This window comes from Corvus cornix, chromosome 7 (genome assembly GCF_000738735.6).
Source record: "Corvus cornix cornix isolate S_Up_H32 chromosome 7, ASM73873v5, whole genome shotgun sequence".
Classification (NCBI taxonomy): domain Eukaryota; kingdom Metazoa; phylum Chordata; class Aves; order Passeriformes; family Corvidae; genus Corvus; species Corvus cornix.
The window spans coordinates 5,221,935-5,245,268 of NC_046337.1; the positions used below are offsets into that span (position 1 = coordinate 5,221,935).

The 23,334-nt window shown below is 40.8% G+C and overlaps 1 protein-coding gene across 1 annotated transcript in view; it reads left to right on the forward strand.

The window, feature by feature from the left end:
* Positions 1-23,334, forward strand: part of LOC104694222 (von Willebrand factor D and EGF domain-containing protein-like) — a 170,396-nt gene that overhangs the window by 58,600 nt on the left and 88,462 nt on the right. Inside the window, exons 7-11 of the mRNA XM_039555503.1 lie at positions 3,289-3,506; positions 6,534-6,607; positions 12,378-12,648; positions 15,580-15,758; positions 19,286-20,214. Coding sequence (XP_039411437.1) covers positions 3,289-3,506; positions 6,534-6,607; positions 12,378-12,648; positions 15,580-15,758; positions 19,286-20,214 — 1,671 coding nt within the window. The remainder of the gene's footprint in view (positions 1-3,288; positions 3,507-6,533; positions 6,608-12,377; positions 12,649-15,579; positions 15,759-19,285; positions 20,215-23,334) is intronic.

Consider the following 23,334-nt stretch of genomic DNA (forward strand, 5'->3'; position numbering starts at 1 on the left):
GTAGCAGGAATGTTCTTAGGTAGAATAATTTCATTAATTATCAATAAAAAGCTCCCCTGCAGATTTATTATTCAGTAAATGCGTAGTGAAGCCTTTTTTCTTTCTTTTGCTGGTTTATAATTTTTGTCTAACTTAATACAGAGGGAAAAAATCATTTTTCTGCTTCTATATTATTCTCTTTCTAAATGTTTAAGGCTTTTTTTTTATTTTATTAACTTGAAAACATTGACAATGTCAATGAGAAAACTCTTGCCCTTTTATTCAGTAAATGCTGTCTTCAGGTCAATCAGGTGGAATATCCTTCCTGCCTAAGGGTGGCACATATGTATTTACTTTCTGTTAGCACTAAAAAAACCACCCAAGCCTTTTTCTAACAAGTCACTTCTTTCTCTTCCATAAGTGACTCAATGAGAGAAATGTTTAGAGATAGGATTACAGCTGCAGTTTCTCTACCCACAAAAAGCCATCTCTAAAAAATGTTGGCAAAACCCAGATAGTTCCTGATGTTTTTCTCTTTTTAATTCCCTTTCCTAGCTCTCCTCACCACCAGCCAAGTGCTTACTTAGACAGAAGAAAAAAAAAAATAAATAAATGGTATCATAACACAATGATCTTAAATTGAGCAGCACCTTATGGTTCCAGCAGCTGTGTTGGCTCTCATACGTGGAGTACTTTGCATTTCTCCATGGCTCAGTGCTGCTCTGCTCCACATATTGCTCTTGGCTTAGGGTCTGTGCTGCTCCATCAGGAAAACATCTGCTGAGCTCATGGGAACGGATTTCCTTGGACAGCGAGGCTCCCTCACACTCAGGGATTGAGGATGTTGGGCTGGTGTGTGGTGGGAAATCCCCACAGACCCCAAGTAACTCAGACACTGACTGCTCTGAGGACCAGATGGGAACTAGTCCCAGTCAAGGCCGTTTGTTTAACTCACATTTCCTCATTTTAACTCACATTGACCAAGGCTTTCAGGATCTCCCTGACACCGAGAGCATGGAGCTCTCACATGGGGAGGCTGAGCTCAGCACATTGGGCTGAGACTGACCCCTCACCGAGGTCTCCTCCAGTCCCACAGTGTGCACTTGACTGGAAGAAACAGGACTTGCAGAAGCAGCTCTATTTTCAAGCTGTCAATGGACTTGATGTGTTGGTGCCAAGACGTGCCGAGAGGAAGGCACAACTCATCCAATTAACTCATATTTGAAGGAAGTTGTCACTGAAGTGGAAAATTTCTGTTAGTTTCAATCAACTCATTTCTGCAGCTTAAGCTAAACCCAGCTCTAGCCCTTGGTTGCTCCATCCTGAGGCTATTTCCTCAGTTGACACTTGGGCTGTTATCTATTGAGCTACCTATATATACTTAATGCTGAGTATCTGCTGCTGGGTGTCTGCACAACCACGTTTGCTTTGAGCCTTTACTGTCTTTAGGGTCCATTAGTTTATTTGAAGGGACACTGCGGGCTTCTGAAAAATGTGTGCTGGCCACAGTGCTGGAAATTAAAAACAAAAACCATTTTAGCTGAGATTCGTTTATACTGAATAAATTAACTGACAAGCTGCTTGTCTGACTGAATCCATATAACTACACTGTTGTGCTAATTATGTAGGGAATAAGTGATAAGAAAGCTAATTACAAGCACAGAAATATCTCTCCAAGTTCAGACAATATCCTAATGAATGCCAAGGCACAGCAGAGCCACTGGAGTTTGGCTTCTGTTAAGTTTATCGTTACTATTTTGACAAGATGATTTTCTTTGATTTTAAACTTTTGTTCTGGGTTGTGAGCACAGCTCAGGGGGCTGTAATGGCAATAACTATTCCTCATGGAAACCTCCAATTTAATTGAATCAAGAACCTTGAAAATGAGTCAGGACTTTTCTATAAGATGTGAGGAGAGGCAGCCTTTAAGGATTTGATATGAGAGATAATATGTCATTAATATCTGTAGATTTTAGTTCAGTTCCCATAGTACTGTACAGGGTTAATTTAAATTACATTTCATGAGATTTTTCCATAAGGGATAAGACACTGATTATTTGATTGTGTTAGAAATGCCATCTTAAAATACTTTAATGCCATCTCTATAAATTATTAAGCAAGACTACAAATGAGAAGAATTATATGAAAATCACTTATTTTAATATCAGAAAATCAATATTTTCATCTCAGATTAATTTTATGGCCACCATTTCTAGAATCTGATTCTTATAAGATGATAATTAGTGGTCTGGGACAGAAAACTAAACGTTCCTCAAAAAAGGCTGTATGTCCTGATATCAGCAGTGAGATTCTGACTGGCTTCAGCAGGACCACAATTTCATTTTTCATCAGCCAAAGGATTCATGAAAGGTTGAGTGGCGTCTTGAGAAGCAAATACACACTGTATACAGTGCAGACCAGATGGCTCAGAACTAAATGCTATTGTAATTCAGTATGTGTAAGGGAAAACACACCTATGGAAATAAAAATTCAGGTTTGCCCTTTACCTGAGACCTCAGCAGGAAAGGTCAGGACCTGAGGGAAGCGGACACTGCCATTCTGGCTGCGTGTAGGGGTCTCTTTAGGAAAGACACGATGTGCAGTGCTATTGTCACACTGATTTAGTCACCACACATCATTTCCCTACCCACCACAGATGCTGACACAGCCAGTATCTCCATAGCTTATTATTTTTCCTCATTTTTTAGTGAATTTATCTGCACAGTACTTCTGTGAAGGATACAAAGACTATCATTGTTTTACAGACTGGGAAGCAAAACACCATAACCTAAGCCAAAAATACAAATACAGACCTGCTGCATTTGCTTTGCTGTCATGGATCCATAGTTCACTGAAAACTGACTCAAGAACCCTCCCTTTCCACATCAAAACACCTGTTTATTTTAAATTAAATAACTCCCAGCAGATACCTCCTTATATTCCAGACAGTGAAAGAGAAGTGTTTTCCAGAAACACAGATTCATCTCTTTCTTTGTCGTGAGAACTACTTGTCTTCATTCACTGGGCATGGACCCATAAAGATAACACTGTCATCCCAGAAATATTAGCACCTTGTGGAAAAATAGACAACACTGAGTTTTTAGTAAACTTAGGGGATAAAAAACCCAGCACAGTGAAGAGTGCAGAGGGATGCCAGATGCAGTCAGTCACAACTGCTTTGATGTAAAGCCCAGCTGGTTCCAAGGCATGTGTGTCCTGCACTGAGAGGCGTTTGTGTTGAACAGCACACAGGGTACGGGCGGCACTTTGGATAACTCCTGTCAGACTCTGTGCTCGTGTTCACTCCAGGCAGCCAGGTACCAGGGCCCCCAGACATCGCCCTCTCAGCCTGCCAGGTGGATCTGCTGCCAGAGCCCTGCTCGGGGAGCAGCTGTGCAGCAGCCACGGTGACAGTGACAGCCGTGACGGACTTCACGCAGGACGGCAACCGCGGCAGCCGCATCAGCGCCGAGCCAGTGGCACCAAGAGATTTGCTCTGGAGGGCTTACACACCCAGGGATGTGAAGGTTAGGTCCTAAAATCAGTTGGAAAATGTGTCAAATCTAAATGAGAGGCTTTTCTTTTCTTTTATTTTTCCTTTTCTTTTCCTTTTCTTTTTCTTTTCTTTTTTTTCCATATAATAAATAAACTTTTAGGGATGGTTGTCATAATGGTTTGTGTTGGAAGGGACCTTAAAGCTCATCCAATTCCACCCCCCTGCCACAGGCAGGGACAGCTTCCACTATCCCAGGTTGCACCAAGCCCCGTCCAACCTGGCCTTGGACACTTCCAGGGATCCAGGGGCAGCCACAGCTTCTCTGGGCATCCTGTGCCAGGGCCTCACCACCTTCACAATTAAGAATTTTTTCCTAATATCTAATCTAAATCTGCCCTCTGTCAGCAGAGTAAAGCAAAACAGTCACTTTATACACTAAGAAAATTAACATGGAATTCCTTGTGCTTTGGCAGATTTAGGCTTGATTATTAGTTAGCACATCAGTAAGGCCAAGAGCTGGAATACAGAGGTAACCAGGAGTGCTTCTGTCTGGAAAAGGGGAGAGGGAGAACATGGGTTAGGGAATGAGGGAGGGGGGAAACAGAGAGTTTGGAGAATATTTTCTGAAAAAGCAGAGGAAAGGCAGGGCCTCAGAAGCGAGGGAAGAGAAGGGGATTCAGTAGTGCTGTGTCCAGTTTGTGACTGTGCCAGGAATCACCAGGACACCTTTGACGACACACGAGGCTGCTCCATCTCTTCATTTATACTGCTACAAATTGTCCAAAATAAAAATAATAAGAAGCAATCAGGGAGGCAAGCCACACTTTCCCTGCAGAAAGCCTGGCCAAGGAAATGTGGTGAGCAGGGACCAGCCCTTTGTGTGTGAAGTTGTTTCAGGACTTCAGCTGGGAGGTTTGAGAGCTGTAGCCCCACCACCCCAGAGAATGAACCAGAGCACAGATTTGACAAAGCTATATTTCTCAGAGCAGGGGCACATCCAAGTTGGCATATCTTAAGTAACTGAAAACACCCCCCAGTGAAATCCACAATTTCCCTGCCCTAATTTTTGTTGATTTTCTCATGAGAGAATGAGATTAAACTGGACCAAAAGAATTTTTGTCTTCAAAAGTAAAATGCCTAGCATGGATGTATAACCTTTCATCTCCAGAATTAGTGTCTTTCAAACTTTTTAAGATTCTTAAACCAGAAATTGCAGCTAATTCAGCATAGTGAGCTCACACACTCATATTTTTTCTTGAAATTACAAATGCTTTCATTAAAATATGAAGATGTATCAAGTGTGAAATTGACTTAATCAATTTTAATAATAAATTCCATTTATCTCAGTTAAAACTTGATCTATGGAAACATAATAGACATGACCTTCCCTCCCCCCCATTTTCCCGTTGCTGTTTTGCAGTTAATTGGAGGCCTTAATGTAACATAGTTCTTGCAACACAGCAAGAAAACGTCCAAGTGTTAAAATCCACATAACCTTTAGTCCTTCTGACTTGTTAAAATATTTTTGATTTATCTGAAAATTGAACAGAAATGGTGGCCAGAACATCCTGACACATCTAGACACCTGATAAAGAGGATTTCCTCAGCAAACGACTCCTGCCTTCAACCAGGAACTGGGTCTTCTGCTGACATCATGCAAGAAAGAGCAGAGGAGGAAGGGCCACATGGATTTGTTTGTGCTAAATTTTTGCTTAGAAAGTGTGAGGCTGTGTAGAAAATGGGAAAATTCTGAGACACTTCATCTCACACTGTAAATCCAAATGATACAACTGACCCCAGCTCAAAGAATTGTTAATTTTTTCAGTCCTCAAGACTATCACTCCAAAAGTTTGGTGTGCTAGACCCTGGTGGGCATCTAAGAAGTGTCTCTGTGCCATGGTTAAGGGGCATTTTGAAATATGGATGATGTATTGCTGCAGGTGAGGAACGTTGTCAGGAACTGAGGTTCTATATTCACCCTCTAATTCATTTATTTAATTTCACCCCTGTTCCCAAAAGCCAGGTTCTGCTTTGTCACTGAAAGACTGCACAGGGATATAGCAGCCATCCTTCTTCCCCGCTCCATGGATCCTGGTAGAACTAACTGAAGTGCACCTCTGGACTCCTCGTGGGCAAAGAGGGAGCAAAGAATTAACAGCCCTGGCCAAGAAATCAGTCTGGCAGGACAGAAAATGGAAAGCCATAACACTCCATCACTCCCACCAGTATGACTGGGAGCTCTTTGTATCGCAAACCACTACACAACCCAGTCCTGCATTTTTGGGAACTGGACAGCAGAGTGCTCAACCATTAAAAAAACATCCTCTTGAGCAGACCTGGCAATGTGGGTCTAGCACTGCCTGAGATTCAGGTGTTACAGCTTCAGAGCCCTGCCTCTGGCTTCTGCAGGCACATCTGCTCCCTGCAGGGTACCAGAGCTCTCACAGCTCCTCTGCGACCCAGCTGGTGCCCGAGGAATCAAGGGGTGATGCAAATAAAATCTCTGTAGTAGATCCTTTCCTGTTTCACCCACATACCTAAAGCAGTCTGATTTGGAGCCTCATCATCAATATCTGATCAATAAGCATATCAAATCAATAAATCAGCCATTCAGATGCAGTAACAGGAAATCTGAGGTCAAATTAGGGGACAGGCAGCTACTACTATAACATGATAATGCTACTTAATTACAGCATACCTTTTTAACATACTTCAGGCATTAAAATTAGTACAATTTAATGAGCACTATTCTCCTGATAATTTCAGTGAACGATCTACTCCTTAGCAAAAAGTTTTAATAAAAAACTTCATCTTTTACCAGATAAAGGAAGACATTACAGCAGATGAACAGGAACACTATGAACTCCCTTACTGCCTATGATTAAACTCTGTTGTTTGAAAGCAAAGCCTATTTTGTCCCCATCCACAATCACGTTTCAGAAGTCAGATTGCAGTTTGTACTTAACCCATGAATCCTGCCCCTAATGTTTTGTGAGGAACAGTAATGAAGTAAAACTGCTGTGTAGACTGTATTCATTACACATTTCATTTTAACTAGGTCACAGTTCGAGACCTCCCAACAGGGAACTGCTACTCTTTCACTGATCCACACATTATCACATTTGATGGATGGTGAGTATTTTACTTTGAAATAATTTGGCTCAATTACTGCAGTTATCAGTTTCTGGATGTGGCATGCATTTGGGTTTACATTAGAATATCCAAAAAGCATTGAACAAGTTTGCTTACAATGAGGAATGTACTTCAACAACACACTTCCAGCTGTGTGTACTCCTTTTAACAAAAGGACTAAAAATGGGTTAATCTTTGTGAAGCACTGGGTTTGAGCCTGAATAATTTTTACAAGACAAAGGTCAGATTCCAAAATGTTCTTCAAACAGAACCATCACTTGAGAGGGTGTCTACAGCACATGTTAGTGACACATTATGTCACCAGAGCAGCACAGCACACAGGGACAGCCTGGTCCTTCCCAGGAGTTTAGCAACACCTGGTAAAAAGTCACTCACCAGAAGGATGCTCTTTATTTCTTGTACTTCCAGAGCTGGTTTATGCACAGCTGGAGTTGACAATCATAATCACAATCAAAAAAACCCATAAAGATGACTCTAATGTCTCAGATAAAAAAGTCCAGAAATTCTAAGTATCAAATATCAGGAGAAGAATGCAAAAATAAAGCTGTACATCCTCCTGTAGTGTTCAAATGTCCTTCTGTATTACCCAGCAATAAGCTGCTTAAAGACTTACTGAGCCAAAGTGGTGCCTTTGTGTTTCACAGCCTGAATTGTACAGAAATTTTCCTTGTTCAACTCCCCTAATCATTCAGGAATCTATTTATCCCAGATAACTGACATCACTGAAAGTTTTTAAAATTTTCACCTGGCATGTTTGATCCAGAGTTGCAAATATTTCAGATGGCATTCCAAGTTTGTCACTCTGCTGTTAACCTCCTGGTGGCAGACAATGACTTTGGGTGCACAATGGCCACAGGGGCTCAGCAGGTGTGATTTTCTGATATTCTGATATCCTGCTATCCCAATTTCAGACCAACATTCTCTGGAGGTGGCATCTGAAATGATGTCAAAGCTGGAAAAATCTGTTGATGAAATGTGAGTAAGAAAGGCAGTGACTCCATTAAAGGTTATATGTCTGCTTCTAACAAAGATTTCACCTAAATTAGGCAGTCTGAGACAGGAGATTATGTCTGCTCATCCATGGCTTCCCACTCCTTCTGCTTTGCTGAACAGCATTTAAATGTGGCCAGGAACTGGTTTCATACAAGTTTGGGTGCTTTTCTTGCTTTAGAAACTTCATTAGAGCTGCAAGAAGTCCAAAGATATTCCCATGCCTCGTGTAGCTGCAATTATTTCAACTCTGGGATATTAAACTAGATCAGAGCATTATTTCAAACTTCTCTATACATTTATATTCTAAAATATTCCCTTTTGATTTAGGGCCGAGAATGGAGAGTGATCTGTCAGATTGTTGTGTTTAGGGAGTAATAAATAGCTGAGAAGTGCCTCTTGGAATGGCAACACTCTTCCAGCCATGTAGCACATTTTTACATTGCTTCCATGGGAAAAAAAAGGCCTAAAATTAAAGAAAGCAATTTTGTTTGAATAATTCATTTTTTTAAACCTATTGTTGATAGCACACAGAATTGCTTCTGAGCAATTTATGCCCTATTTTAACACAGGGAGTTTGGAAAAGCCCATCCTTCTGTGTCATCCTGCCTCAGAGTCACACAGCCTCGAAAGAGAAAGACCCCAGGAATAGTTTGGCCCCTCAAAAACTCCACATTTTTCCTTGTGGACAGACATTCATTACTGCTCTGTCCAGTGCAGCTTTAAATGAGCCACGTTGATGGGGCTTCGTCCATCTCAGTAACTAGGTTATTTCCCTGAGATGTATCACTTCTTGATATTCAGCCAAGTTCCTTACCCATCATTTCACAGTCCCATTACTCCTACTTATATTCCCATTTATTATTGTAAATAATTTCTCTTTCAATTATTATAATGACTATGCTACCTTATTACACATCAGTTAAGCAACTTCTCTGACTGCCTATCCAAAAAAAATGTTACCACCCTAGCAAATGATTTTAAAGCTCTGTATTTAATGAGTGGGGAATGCAATTCCTGCTTCTGTCTTGTGCAAAACTATAATCTGAAGGCAAAGGCCGATGTAGAGGTCTGGAAGTGAAACATTCCCCTTTTTTCATGGAAAGGAATGTGGTGGGAAAATGCGTTTGAAATGAGAACTTTTTTCTGGTTTCAAGTTTACGTGAAAATCATTAAAAATTTAAAATTTAACTTAAATAAAGATATTTATTTGAATAAATTTGGAAAATTGAAAAGTGCTATAAAAATCAAAAGACTGGAAGCATTTTTCTCATTGGCAGTAAAATTTTCTTACTGAAACGGCCACTTGCAATGTGTTTTGTAACTTCTTTTGTGATGTTTCCAGTGTTTTTAATTTGACATAGTGAGCTCACATTACATCTGAGGTAGTTAGCTATTCATTAGATAACTGAAATACCCAACTCCTACTCCTTAATAACACTCCCCTTTGCTGTGCCTCCTGCTAATATATGTCTGTAGGAATATTTATCTTGTAATCTTTTCATTCTTTTCACCAAAGGCAGTGACTGAAAATCAAAGAAGAATGTGTCATATTTTACAGCATGAGCACAATCAATTTGTGTATATTGGAGCGTAGATGTGAAATAACGTTAATTATACCAGCTAAAACCCAGAGAGAGCACTTCCTTTTATAGCAAAGTACCTTCTAAATTAAACAAATGTGAAAGCCTGGTAAAGCAAAAGTATAGCCCTCATTACTGGTTATGGCACATTATAAATATAAAAGCTTTTCATGCCATAAATTGCAGATTCTTAAATATGAAGTACTAGCTTAAAACTAAATATGCAGAAAATCTTTTTAGGGCAAAGTAAAAAGGGGAAATTTTTTTGATTGGGGAACTATATACATCATCTATGTTATTTTGCATTTTGCCTTACCAAAAAAAGGTTAAAAGATTTTTCAGATTTCTCAAACATTTACATCAATCCACATTATCCCATCAATATTATCACCAAGGCAATGGCACCATTTGCTGGTTGGCTTTAATGACTTTCATCATAGGAACCCACAACAAGTCCTGGCCATGAGTAGCCCTGCCAGGTGCTGGGTTTTTGACAGTCTGCAGCAGTTTAGTTGTCCCCAGGCATCCAGTGACTGCTGAATGTAACACAACATCTGCTCTGAGAACAACGTGATGGGACGAACACTCTGACAGCAGAGAATGTCTTTCAGCATCACCCCGACCTTCGTAGGCTCATGAAATAGTTCTTAATAGCAAGAAAAGAAGGAGCCTGGAGGGTCATGTCAACAAATCAAATCATCTGGTGGCAAAGCTGTGCTGGAAAATCTTCAGGAACAGCCACAATAAACACTGAATTAATACAAAGGTGAAGTGTAGCTTGGTGAAGAGTAAGTGCAGTGTGAGTTAACCTAACACTACTAGTAGTAGTTGTTTACATGCATCTGTCTTCCCTCCTGTCCCTCTCTTGTGATTAACCAACAGAAATTATTCCTATAGAATCTCACTGCCATAACCAAACACTCAGGAATGTTTTATAAGTTTTGGATAAAGAGCATAACTCAAGCCATGACTTCATGCAGGGACAAGAACTTGCTTCACCCCTTTGAAAACAACCCAAGCACACAGAGGGGGAAGGAGGGAACCCCTTTTCACCCAGTCTATCCATAGCTGCAGACTATTAGGGAAGCAGGATGGGGAAGAGCACTGCGAAGGGAGATTTAGACACAAACAATGGTGCCTGGTCCACAAGGAACACACAGAACTCCCTCATGCAAGAGCTGCACTAAGTCTACTTCAGGCATTTAGTGCCACAGGCACCTTCTCCAATGTCGTCCAAAGAATCATTATCACAATTACAGTTGTATAAACATCACAGAAGTTTACCTGACTACGTCCAATTATCCATTCAACTGATTCAAAGGTGCCTGACAGCTCTAATTTAGGCACGGTGCAGGTTCGTTATGTGCTATGCAATCTATGCCATGACTTAATTGAAGCACTCGGAGTGACTTCCAGGAGGGTTGGATTGGGTCCACTGTCAGTGATTATTAAGCAATAAATAGCTCTCCTGACTGCAATGGCATTTATATGCATATGCAAATGCGAAGCCTTCTTCACCAGACAGAGATGATTAGTCTGGGTACAGCCAGTCTGATGCCTTGTTTTCCATCAGCCTCCCTAAACACCTCTCCTTCCAAGTTGATCCTGTGGAAGGAAACTCTGGAAGGTGCTCTCATAAAATATCCTCTCTCCTTTTTCTCCCCTGCAAAGATGTCCAAATGGAGCAGTACTTGATGTTTAAAGAGATTATCTATTTTTTTTATGTTGTCCTTAGTTTTGATCCATCTTAGCAGCACCACCCAAGCAGTCTACTACAGGATTTATGTACCTAATTACAAAATAGGATGAGACAGAACCGTTCAAACTCTTATCACTTTATGGCCAACTTGACTAAGTTTTTCAAGATGAAGGATAAAGTCAGATGTGTTTTCTATCAGAGAAAAGCAGCTGGAGTTTCAGTTTTTACTGTCTTTTAAGCTATAAAGTTATCTATAGCTTTTATTCTGAGGAGAAACAAAGTGTAGAAACATACATGTGACAATGTCACAGTTCTCAAGCCATTTGTTCCTTTGCATGAGAAACATTAATGGCCTGAAAAAATATTGATGTTTGTATGGCATTGCTTAAAAAATAATCCTGTTATTTAGCAGAAGCATTTTATACATTCCTTTTTATGTTTTTTTCTAAATTGTAGAAAAGAATAAAGTTTATTGTTATAAGCTTATAGTTTAGTTTCCATATTACTTAATTTCATAAAAATTATGTTTAAAACTAATCACAGTGCCTTAAAAGAAAGCAGAATAATCCATTGTTTTTAAAGATGGAAGCTGTTGGTTTATAGGGAGAAAACGTCAACAATATATATTAAGTATATGGCTACTGTTTTCTTTTATATAACATATTATAATAAAATAGAGTGAGAATAAGACAAGTTTATGGAGTGAGAGCACAAAGAACAAGCAGAAGAGGGTCCTCTCACAGGCATCTGTTGTGGAAACCCCAGAGGCTCCAGATGGCTCATGTAGAGGCCAAACCCTTGCAAAGTTATTAAAGTTATCCTGCTTTTGTCCTCACTCAGATGGAGCAGGGACATTCCTTACAGAAAAGAATGAAAGTCCTAAATTGTTCCCTGCGCTGGCTTGTGCTGATTGCCAATCCATTGAGTGTGAAAGTTGTGCTTACGGGGAAGCATTGAGGGCACGGACAAACTTCATTTTAGCAGGCTTTCAGTAGAATCCCAGATTTTCCCAGGAAACCTTTACCTAGCCACAGCCAGACTTGTAAAATTTGGTGATTGGTCACAGAAGAGGTTATTTGAGCACTGATTTCCCTTTGAAGAACATCATACTCTAAAAGCATCCAGTTAGAACCAAAACATATTTATTAAGACCTAGAGGGAGGAACTTCTTTGCTTTTGCTTTATATCAAATGTTTATCCTTTTTATCCATGCCCATTGCCATGACAGCAGCTGGGACACAAATCCCACTTTTCACAGGAATTCTTAGGCACTTCCAGCTAACAACTGCAGCAGTGTTCCCTTGGATACAGAGCCAGAGAAACCCTTCCCCCGTGTGGACTTTTCCCTCCTTTAAGGCCAGCCACCTCGCTGGTGTAATTAAGAAGTGTTTCTGTACAAGCACCAACAAACAACTGACACAGGTGGATGCTCAGGGCCTCTAACCCTCTCTGGTTTTCTTTCTTTGTGGCTGTTTAGGCGCTATGACAACTATAAAATCGGGACGTTCCTGCTGTGCCGCAGCGAGTCGCGGGTGTTCGAGGTGCACGTCCGGCAGTGGGATTGCGGCGGCCACCGCTCTGCCACCACCTGTAATTGTGGCGTAGCTGCACAAGAAGGGGGTGACATCGTGGTGCTGGACACCTGCAATGGCCACTTTCAGGACAGCAGGCCCCATCTGACCATCAAAAGCACCGAGGCATTGCCACGAGTCAAAATCCTGAAGTCTTATGGAGGCAGGAAGATAACAGTACGTGCGTGGGTGGTTGAGCGCTCTTGTGGCAGTTGTGCTTTAAAAACACACGTTTAATATTTCTGAATTATTAATGAAGTTGCTACAAAAATATCTGAAGCCATCAGAGCGCCTGCAGCCAAATGTACCGCAAAACGAGAGGCAGGGACGTAGCTGGTTAAAGTGTTGGTTTAACAAAATGTAAAACAAAACAAAACAAATACCTCTGGAAATTTCTTGGCAACACAGCAGAGCTCTGATAGTGCTACTTACTCTCTGCAGCACGGCAGCCCACTCCCTGTTTGCTTATGCCAGGCACTACCCAACCACATCACATAAAGCAAATTTCTTTGCAGAGCTCAAGATATAAATATTCAAGGAGAGATCGCAGGTAGCAGGATAATGGAGTTTCAGAGTGGAGCAGTAAGACACTATTAGTCAGATCCAGAGAGCCCCCAAAAGCTATGAAAATGGGCTGTAAATGTGCAACATTTGGTGTAACATAAAGCATTTGCCTAAAAAATATATGGCCACAACTTACTTTGCATAAGTTTCGCTTATCCACACTAATCCACTGAAATCACTTGAAAAATAAGAGCAGGTTGCACCAGGGGTTTTGGTAAGGAACAGAGCTGCAAATTATGGCCAAGAAGATAATTTCATCCTAGAGTTGTATCATCAAGATTCATTGCCATGAAATGTTTTGGATGAAGATCGATCCACAGCAGAGCCAGAATGATGCAGGAAGTGCCTGTGCTTGGCTCTCCTTGTGGTCTCGCTCAGAATAGAGCTCAGGAAGGTAGTAATTGAAAGTCTGTTAATTATAGAATAGAGAAAAAGAAGGAATCAAGCTGTCATTTCTTTTTGCAACTGAATGCAATATAATTACTGCTTTATTACTAGGATAATCTTAGCAAGGAATCACCACTCTCATTTACACCTGAGGTAAGACTTGGGGAAACAAATCAGAGCAGACTGGGGACACAACATGAATCCTGCTCTGATCTGAGTGGGAATCTACAGGAACTGTGGAGCAGTGAACAGGATCCCTGAGCACACCACCGAGTATGGTGCATCCCAATTCTCCCAGTACTTGTCCATCATTATCCTCATGCAGCTCAGGAACCGGGTCCTCTGGCTCCCATGACATTCAAGGGGGTTTGGAATCGGGTTAGGTCATAAAAAGTGGCTGCTTTCAGGAGCCAGTAAATATCTCTGCAAACCGAGATCTCAAAAATGTTTCTTTGAAGCCTCAATTAGCAGCATTAAATCCAGGTGGGATGCATTTCCTGGGGCAGCAGGAAACGATAGGGTTAGAGCCCTCCAAACTCCCAAATTAAATCCACACATGGAAATATTAATCTGGACAGCACAGAAGACTGAACAGCTCATGCAGTTCTGACTGCAAGGGTTTGACACGCAGGCCTGCAGGAAATGCTCCTCTCTGCAGTAAAGCTTGTGATTAGAAGACATTGCTTATGTGAGGAAGAAAAACAAATTCTATCCAGGATTCTGTCAACTGCAGTTCTCCTGCTCCACCTAGTAAACCACCAGGAAAAGCTAACTCATCAGGCAAGTTGAGCTTTATGTTGGGGAATCCCTGGGGTCTTTTTAAAACCACCTTGATAAGTGAAACATAGGTACAGCCAAAGTGAAGGGACAGCCAAGAACTTCTGAAGTGTTCAAAGTACTGGATGTATATGATGATTTCTATTACTCCCCAAGGCCAAAAATCTTTGGGAAAAAAAAATGCTTTAAATAAAACACAGAGGGCCTGAGTTCCCAGTGTCCCCAGCTGTCCTTGCAATCAGTGGCACTGTGCTGTTGGGCTCATGGAGGGTTGCTCAAAAAGTATTCCCATGCCTGAAGTAATGGAGAACTAAAATGGTCAGGATTATAATTTAGTGAGGCCAATATGTAAACTCTGGATTCAACCACAAGAATAAAAATATGATCTTGATACTCCTTCACAGATATGAGTAGATTTGATAGGGAGGAACTTCAAAGGGACCAGAAAATCCCCACCAAAATAAAGGAAAGCAAAGGACATTATTTGGATAAATAAATTGTATTTTGGCAGGGGCCACTTAAAAAAGGAAAATAATTATTTTGAAATTATTTTGATGAGATGTTTACAACTCTTTAATGTACTTTATAGAGTAACTGAAAATGTTTAATTTTGGATAAAAAGAAAGTATTAAGGTTACTTATCAGGATAGTATGTTCCTGCTCCCTCTCCTGGCTCATACAATTTTCAAATAATTTTCTTTTACCTGTAAAAATGAAGCAAAAATACCTATATATTTCAGTTGAACAGATATTTTCTTTTTGCTTTTTTTTCCTTTTTATTATTTGGTTAGTAAACCAATCTGAAAAATCCATTATCCACACATTTACTTCTTGTTTTGAACCCTTCCAGCCTTTTTTTCTTTTAAAGGTCAGTGTAAGCCTACCACTACCCCTTTAATGAGAAAATTGCTTTATCCACTTTAAAACACAATCACTTTCTGGGTAATCAGGCATTGGAAAATGAAACGATTCTTCAGCAGGAAGAAAGCTGGTTTTCAATCTTGGCAGTTTATCTAAAAAAAATTATTTCCCAGGCAAAGACACAAGGGTGGCCTTATTGTCATGGAAGTCGCTTCAAAAATTATCTGGTAACTTACCACTGGGAAAACTTCAATGGATGCAATTATGAATTTAAAAAGAAAGTACTCGTGCAGTTATATATTTATGTAACGCTATCAGATATTAATGCCATGGAATCTGAAAGCAAGCTAAATAATAGCACAAATAAATATTTATAGTGTTCCTAAGTGATCTTAAATTACCTCTGCCATCACTAACGTCCTGCTTTGATATTTTCATTTATGGAAAGAGATGGTTTTTATTGCATAAAAAGCTTGGTAAGAGCTTCAATTCACTGGGGTTTTTTTCCTGCCTCTTCAGATCCTGTTCCCTTCAGGAGCGTTTGTTCGAGCAGACATGAGCGAGTGGGGAATGGGTGTGACAGTGAGGACACCGGGCAGGGACTTCAACAGCACCCGGGGTTTGTGTGGCCTCTTTGACGGGATCACTCACAACGACCTCAGCAACGCGCCCGAGGAAGACTTCATAGAGGAGTGGAGGTACAAAGCCAGAGAGATCCCACCCAGGAGATGCTCTTAGCAGTGTTTCAAATGGTCTTGATGGGTTTATTTCATTACAGACTCCCCTAATGACGTGACAGAGAGATCTGCTTAACCTAAGGGAGAAGCCTGGAGACCCCTTTCCATCCCAGCAGCACAGGAGCTTAATTTTCAGTCAGCACAAAACACATCAGCAGTTACCAAGAGAGAAGTTTTATATTCACAAGTGATGTCATGTTAACACCTGTGTTAAGATCCCTCTCAGCTGTTAAAAAAAATGCAGTTCTCACCCACACTTGAAAATGTAGATAGCTGACAATAGGGATTAATTAAGGGTTTCGTATTTCCCTTGTTCTTTTATTCCTGAACACTAATTACAATATGTGAGTATAGATTAAATGTTACATTTTGACAAAGTGTGGTAATATATATACCATGCTAAAACTTAATATCAACTCTACTAATGATGACAGTGAGCTCTGAAAACTTGTACTTTCTGGGACACATGGTCTGGAAACAGAGCCAGGAGTCTGGCTCTCTGACATCTCCCTGTCACTGTCCCTGTCCCTATCCTTACTCCTGTCTCTATCCCCACCCCACATTTTAGTTGCTGAACTTCAAACATGCCTAACAGGTGTTCCTAAAACCAAAATGGATTTGCTTGTGTAATCTGGTTTCTGAAGTAAGGAAAAAGAAGGCAAAACACTGTAACATAGCACTTTTTCTGTGCATGGGAACTCAGCACAATCCTATAGGAAAAATGAATTTTTATACCTCTTGCACTTCAGAAAATAAACAAACACCTCTGCCATATTCTAGTTCTATTCAATGGTCTAAGTAATGGCTACCTAATGTCTATTTTGACCTTTCATTACAAATTGTACTACTTAGAATTCAACTGCCATCATTAACATCCTAATAATGCGACAACCACTCAGAGATTGCTTCTGGGAAGGCAGATGGAGAAATAGCTTGGTGCAAGAACCAACCAATAGCTCACTACCCAACAAAAAGGGCTAAAAATGTCCTTAGGAGAGCCTGTTCAAAGCAAGTTTGTTGAAAGAGCTGAAGCCAAAGCCCGATACAAAGGAATTTACTTATAAAGCACTGAGGAGTTGTGTAGGGCTCAGCTCCACATGATGGAGATACTTCAGGGAAGACAGGAGGAGCTCCTGCTAAGTGAGAAGGGCAAGGAGGGGTGGTGAGTTTCATCTTGCAGTACTCCCAAGGATGGATTCTCAAGGACCCTTCAGAACCTGGTTAAAAAAACAAACCAGCAGAGAAACTAAGGTCACCTCCAGAGGAGACTGGATCATTCTGTGATCCAGTCATGGAGAAATGGCGCAGTAAAAACAAAAGCTAGAGGGTGATTTTTCTGCTGCTGTTTTTAATCTCATTTTAAATAACCCTGAAAGCATGCTAGGTTTTCTCCAGCACCTGAAGCTAGTCTGAGTGCCCACCATCTGGCAGTTCGGAGCTTTCCCTGGCTCCCACCTCTCTCAAGCAGCTGCAGGGCTCTGCATGCACAGATCAGTTTTACACACCAGCTTTCCAACAATAAAACAACATCAGAGCTTCCCAGCCATTAAGTAGCAACCAGAGAAGAGGTGAATTTTAAAACATGTGATTTAAGCAGGCAAAATAAAATTTTCAAACATTTAAAAATATACCAAGAAACTGTCAGAAACGCTGTGAATTTTAGACACTTCCTCTATAATAGCATCCAACTCAGTTTGAAAAACTTGGTTTTAGTTCTTCCTGGATTATAGTGGGTGACTCAGAGGAGTGATAGTCTGGTCATCTCATGCAAGGGACAGAGGGCACATCCGAGCTCACTGAGGAGCTGTTGGTATGGGTATGGCTGTGAGGAAGGATGAGGTTTCCGTTCTTTCTACACCACACACCCCTGCTCTGCTGACAGGGGTGGCTGAAAGAAGGTAACTAGTTTCATGTAGGATTAACAGAGGATTTTGTTTCAATAAAATATCAAGGCAGAAGAGTTTCATTTTACTAAATTTTCATTTGTGTGTTAGGTTTCTGTCCAGATTCTGGACCAGTTTATGTGGTTCATTTTATTTGTTTATTAAATAAATTATATTTACCCTACACTCTAGTTTAGGCAGTATTATATCAAAGGAGGTGCTACTGCTGCCTTAGCCTAGGTTTAAATTTGATGATGAGTCAGGGAAGCTTCAGGAGCAGATAACCCCTCTATTAGAGCCAGAGGAATGGAGCGTGAAGGACACTCATTCCGACACTAAAATGTGTTGTGCAAAGGACAGCTCTCTCAATCATCAAAAATGGTTTATTTTCCTAGACTCTAGGAAAGTGCAGAACAGCTTGTGCATTTCCATCAGCATGAAAACCATCCTTTTGTCTCATACTGTATCCTGCTGAGCCCACACTTTGGGCAAAATGGTTCCATAAATGTTTGTGCTCATGTTTCAGGAGGAGAAATAGGTTAATTTTGCCAGCGTCACTGAGATGTTCTACTTAAAAGTTATGATTGTGTCAATGATCAAAATAGTAATATCAGATATGCCATTTTAAATCTATTTGTAAAACATGGATAAAGACAATTATGGTTTCCAACAGTATCTAGTGTTTGGCTCCAACATGTTGGAGAATGCTTTCACTTTCCTGAAACCTCAGCATTCTGGCTGCAAGACAAAATTAATGCCAAAATAATTTAAAATTTTGGTTCTATTTCAAATTTGTCTGGTAATGACATGCTGCCAAATACTGGGACAAGAACCATATCCTTTTCTATAAAGCTCTAGGATTCCTTTTGTGCTGCACAAATAAGGTCAATAAGAGATACGAGATCTCTGAAGAAACTTGAATCATGGCTGTCTATTCAAACTGAACTCTCTAGAAGTTCATCCATCATTAAAGCTAAATTTAAAAGGGGGAAGAGAATAATCTCAGCTTATATGATAGCCTAGCCCTATGGTCAGTAGAAAACTGCTTTGTGTTGAAAGAAAAAATCAAAGAAAACTCCAATAGAAGACAAGAATGAAGTATACAAAAAAAAGGAAAAAAATACATTTAAAAGAAAAAAGTTAACAATCCACATCTTAGATGAACTATTGATACAGAGAGAACAGGCACACAGATAAAGATGATTTTCATAATATAGGATTTGAAACAAATATGACATTTTTGTCATTCTCCAAGAGTTTTCTGGGTCACCCAGGGACAAATCCAAGGCTTTATTTAATGTGTAATACACAAAGGGTAACCTGCACCTCAGAGAAGTTCTGCAAATAGAAGTCAAGCAGTTAGGCAACGCTCCAGTAAACCACTTAAACATCTGGTTCTAAAATGTCTCCATGAAGACAGGACAACTCAAGAAGGGCAGTACAAAACTGACTAAAGAAAACAGATTAAACTTAAGCATTTTCTTAAATATCTTGTAGATTGGGAATTCACCCTTACCCCAGCCTCAGGGAAAGAAAGTTTCCTTGTATGATAGACTAATCTGTTGAAAGTTTTCTCCCTCTAACCCCTTCCTATTTTTAAATCAGAATTCCTCCAGGGAAGAGTTTATTTGACAAGACTCCAGCACCTTCCAAGAGGAAGCAAAGGAAAAGTTTCTGCAGGTGTCAAAAGGGGAGCACCAAGCCTGTGCCTGTGGTAAACATAAAAAATTCCTTTCAGACTCCTTCCCCTCAGCCCTCTGGCTGCCATCACGACCATGTGGATCACAGCTCTGCAATCCCATATCTGGATGTTACATCTGAGTTTGTCACTCACACAGAAACAGAGTCATCTTTGAGAAAAGATGGGAAACCACCGACCAAGCCTTTTGGTCAAAGATATTTGTCTAAATCAGCCCGAAAACGAAGAAGCCCCGAGGTCTGGCTAAAGCCCCTCACACACAATGTTTCCACGAATAGCAACAGTTCCACTGGCTCTACCAAACCAACAAGAGACCAAAGGAAAGCAAAAAGGCAGGACAAGTACTATGAATATTCATCCTTTCACCCATTGCGTGGCCCAACCCAGAGAGACCCAGAGAGCTTTGCATATTTTTTCCCTGAGGACTACTTTGAAGGGGTTCGGATGAAATTTCCACTGTCATGGCCCACTCCCAATGGCCTGACTGCCACCAAAGCTCTGGAGATTTGCCACCAAATTCTTGCAAATTCCACCATTGGCTTGGTGTGTAAAGGCCTCCTTGGAAAACATCTGGATGAGGCAATTGATATTTGCCTTTTGGACCTGCAGCTCAAAGATAATGTGGCTTGGGTGAGGGCACTGATAGCCCTTCTGGAAAATGAATGCGAAAGGAGAGTGCTAGGAAACAGAAACGGAGTGTTCCCTGTTGGAAACCAGGAGGAAATCCTCACCGCTCTCCGGTGTCCTGCGCTCTGCAGCAGCCACGGACACTGCACGGAACTGGGCTGCCAGTGCTTTGAAGGCCACAGCTCCTACGACTGCAGCGTTGCCACAAGTAAGTAAAGCATTCTTTCCATATTGGAATTATTAGGTAGAACATCTGCACAGAGTTGTTTCCTCTTCAAGCAGTGCTACCGGTAAGGTATTTGATGAATTAGTAATCAGGTTTTGACCTTGAAGAGCCGATCAAAATATCTGGTTGGCTAGTCCTTCACTTTTTTGCCTCAGTAACTTTTTAAAAATGGATTTTACAAGCCCCTTAGCAAATTGGTTTTGCAGAAGTGATTTTCTTTACATCTGATCTATCACTGGCATGCTGACAAGCAGGCTTCTCACAAAAAAAGAAGAGTGTCCTGCTCACCTTGTGGTCAATATTCATGTAAACAGTGTAGAGATACTTCTTTGGTTTCTTTTTTTCCTGATCAACAGAGAATAAAGTTTGAACATTAATTTCAAACACTGTACTAGTAACAAAACAAAATTAAAAGTGACAAAATGAACAAGTAACCCTGCCAAAGCTATCAAATAGCTACAGGATATACTCGAACCTGAAGACCTGATTCTGCAAATATTCATGAATTACATTTAGACAGAAGACTGTCCCACTGGGTTTGTTTCTTCTTTACAGCTCAGCCTCTCAATGGATGACTCCATGTCCAATATGAGTGCTGAGAGTGCTTTAAACTAAGCACACAGAGAAATGTTAGCAGGGATTTCAGTATGTGAACTCTGCCTCAGCAAACCACACAAGCTCACGCATGAAGTGACAGAGACTTCAGGCTCAGCCATCCAGCTGAGTTCCTGCAGCTTAAGGAGCCACGGTGGTTCCACTGAACTGAAATGACAAGGTGGGCTCTCCTAACCCATCCCAAATGTGGGGGAAAGCCTTTCTCTGCAATGCTTAGGTTGGTCTGTATTTAGGGCAGGTAAAGCTCACATCGAGGCTCAGTCACCACGGCTTAGCTGAGACATCCAAATCTCCAGCCAGCTCCAGGAGCCCAGAGGCACATCTGATACCCCAATACACTTATTATCAGGGGTGGGATCACCCACGTTCTTCACATTAAACATGACTTCAGTGCAAGGGTTTAAAAGAGTTAAAGTATATCCTGACATTTGTTATTTTGCTAATGGCAGGCTAAAATTTGCAGAATAACTTCCCAAATACGGAGGAATTAATTCTCTTTGCACAAACTGACACTAGGGACTGAAAAGTGAGTTGAGCAATTTTGAAGCAATTGTCCAGCACACAATTCAATGTTTAACTTCATTCCTCTGTGATACAGAGGGGTTAGGGGGCCTGCTTAGGCCAGATTTTAAAATTTTATTTTGCTATTGGCTGAAATCTCTCAGATTAGAGGAAAATAGCTTCAATATGACCTTTCAAGTAAAAGCTAATGGCACCTTGTCTTCTTGCTGTGACATCAAATATAAACAAGGACAGAGTACAGAGCACAGCCTGAGATTGCACAGGGAGGTGAGAACTGGAAAACAAACACACATCAGCTGTGGCAAACAGCCCCTAAGTCACTGCCTTCCTCTGCCCTGACTGCTTTGTCTGTCTCTTGCTGCTTTTGCTTTGTACACTTTTAAGGTTCAACAGGGCAGGGTGCTGGCGCATCCTGTCTAGACAATGCTTTTTCCAACAGAGGATGGACCAGATGAGCTTTGGGGTCCCTTCCAACCTGGAACTCCATGAACCCACAATTCACTTTTCTCCAGTTGAGGCAAATGTGGTTGCTGGTCTTTGCTTCAAATCACTTCTCTTTTGGCAGTCTGGTTTATTAGACCTCACAGTACATCAAGTTAATCCTTCCAGTCTTCCGGTCACTAACATCCTGACTTCTCCTGGCAGTCTCCTACTCCTTCAAGTGCTACAGACCTGGAAACTACTCCACTGCTCCTGGGCTTCCACAGGGTCTCCACTGGGTGAGAGCTGCTCAGTGGGGCAGAGCTTTTAGCATGACCATCCTCTTGGTCTTGTTGGACCTGCAGAAGAGTTGCACTGCTGCAATTAGGAAATAGAAACTTCCCTTAATGTTTATACTGTGCTGTTTGCTGGGGGTGTGTCAGTGTCATGAAAAAAAACAACAGTGACAGCTTCAGAAGTTTTCCTGACACAAACACTGGATTGGTGAAACACCAGTACACGCTGGGAGGGTGACAGCTCAGACAGCTCCTCACCAGAGCCCAATGCAGAGCAGGACCTGGCCACTGGAATAGTCCGCCCTTGTAATACTGGCACAGAGATAATGGGATGGAGAAGCATCTGAAGTTCAACTTGATTTAGAGCAAAATTGAGAGTAAACAAAACCCAGAAAAATTAAAACAAAACCAAGGTAACAACTGGCATGCTTAATTTTCAGGGTATTCTCCCTTGTCTTTGGTATAAATGCAGAGAAGTTAAGAGAAAACTTCACAATAAGTTTGTTTCAATGTTAACTATGGAGAGGGAAAAGTACTGCCACAGTCTAGAGTAAATCAATGGGATGAACTGCAATGAGCTCCATTATGACAGACTATTTATGAATTCATTTATTAGTGATTTAGGATATTTTTCTATATATACAAAAATAGAGAAGCAATATATATATATATATAAATACATATAATTACCTGATCTTGTGAATGCAGTGTAAAGCAGATCTATACATACAGCCAGAGGTCTGATCCCCTACTAGGAGAAATAAAATCTTAGTTCTGGCATGCCAAACACCCTGACATTATAATACTTAGAAAAGGTCATCTAGATAATTTGGTACAGTCGATTAAGACAAGCCTTCATGTGAGCTTCACCTTTAGTTGTTCGTGTTTTTACATCTTTCACAGTATATTTAAAGATATTTGCTTGTTTTCACATTTCATAAGATGAAATGTTCTACATAGCATAGAATCACTTAGATTGGAAAAGACCTGGGAGATCATGGAATCCAACCCTTAATCCAGCACTGCCGCCTTTACCATCAAACCATGTCCCCAGGTGTCACATCTAGGTGGGTTTTTGAACACTTACAGGCATAGTGACTCCACCACTTCCCTGGGCTGCCTGTTCCAATGCCTGACCACCCTTTCAGTGAATAAATTTTCCCTAATATCCAATTTAAACATCTCTTGGCATAACTAGATGCTGTTTCTTCTTGTCCTATTGCTTTTTACTTGGGAGAAGAGACCATAC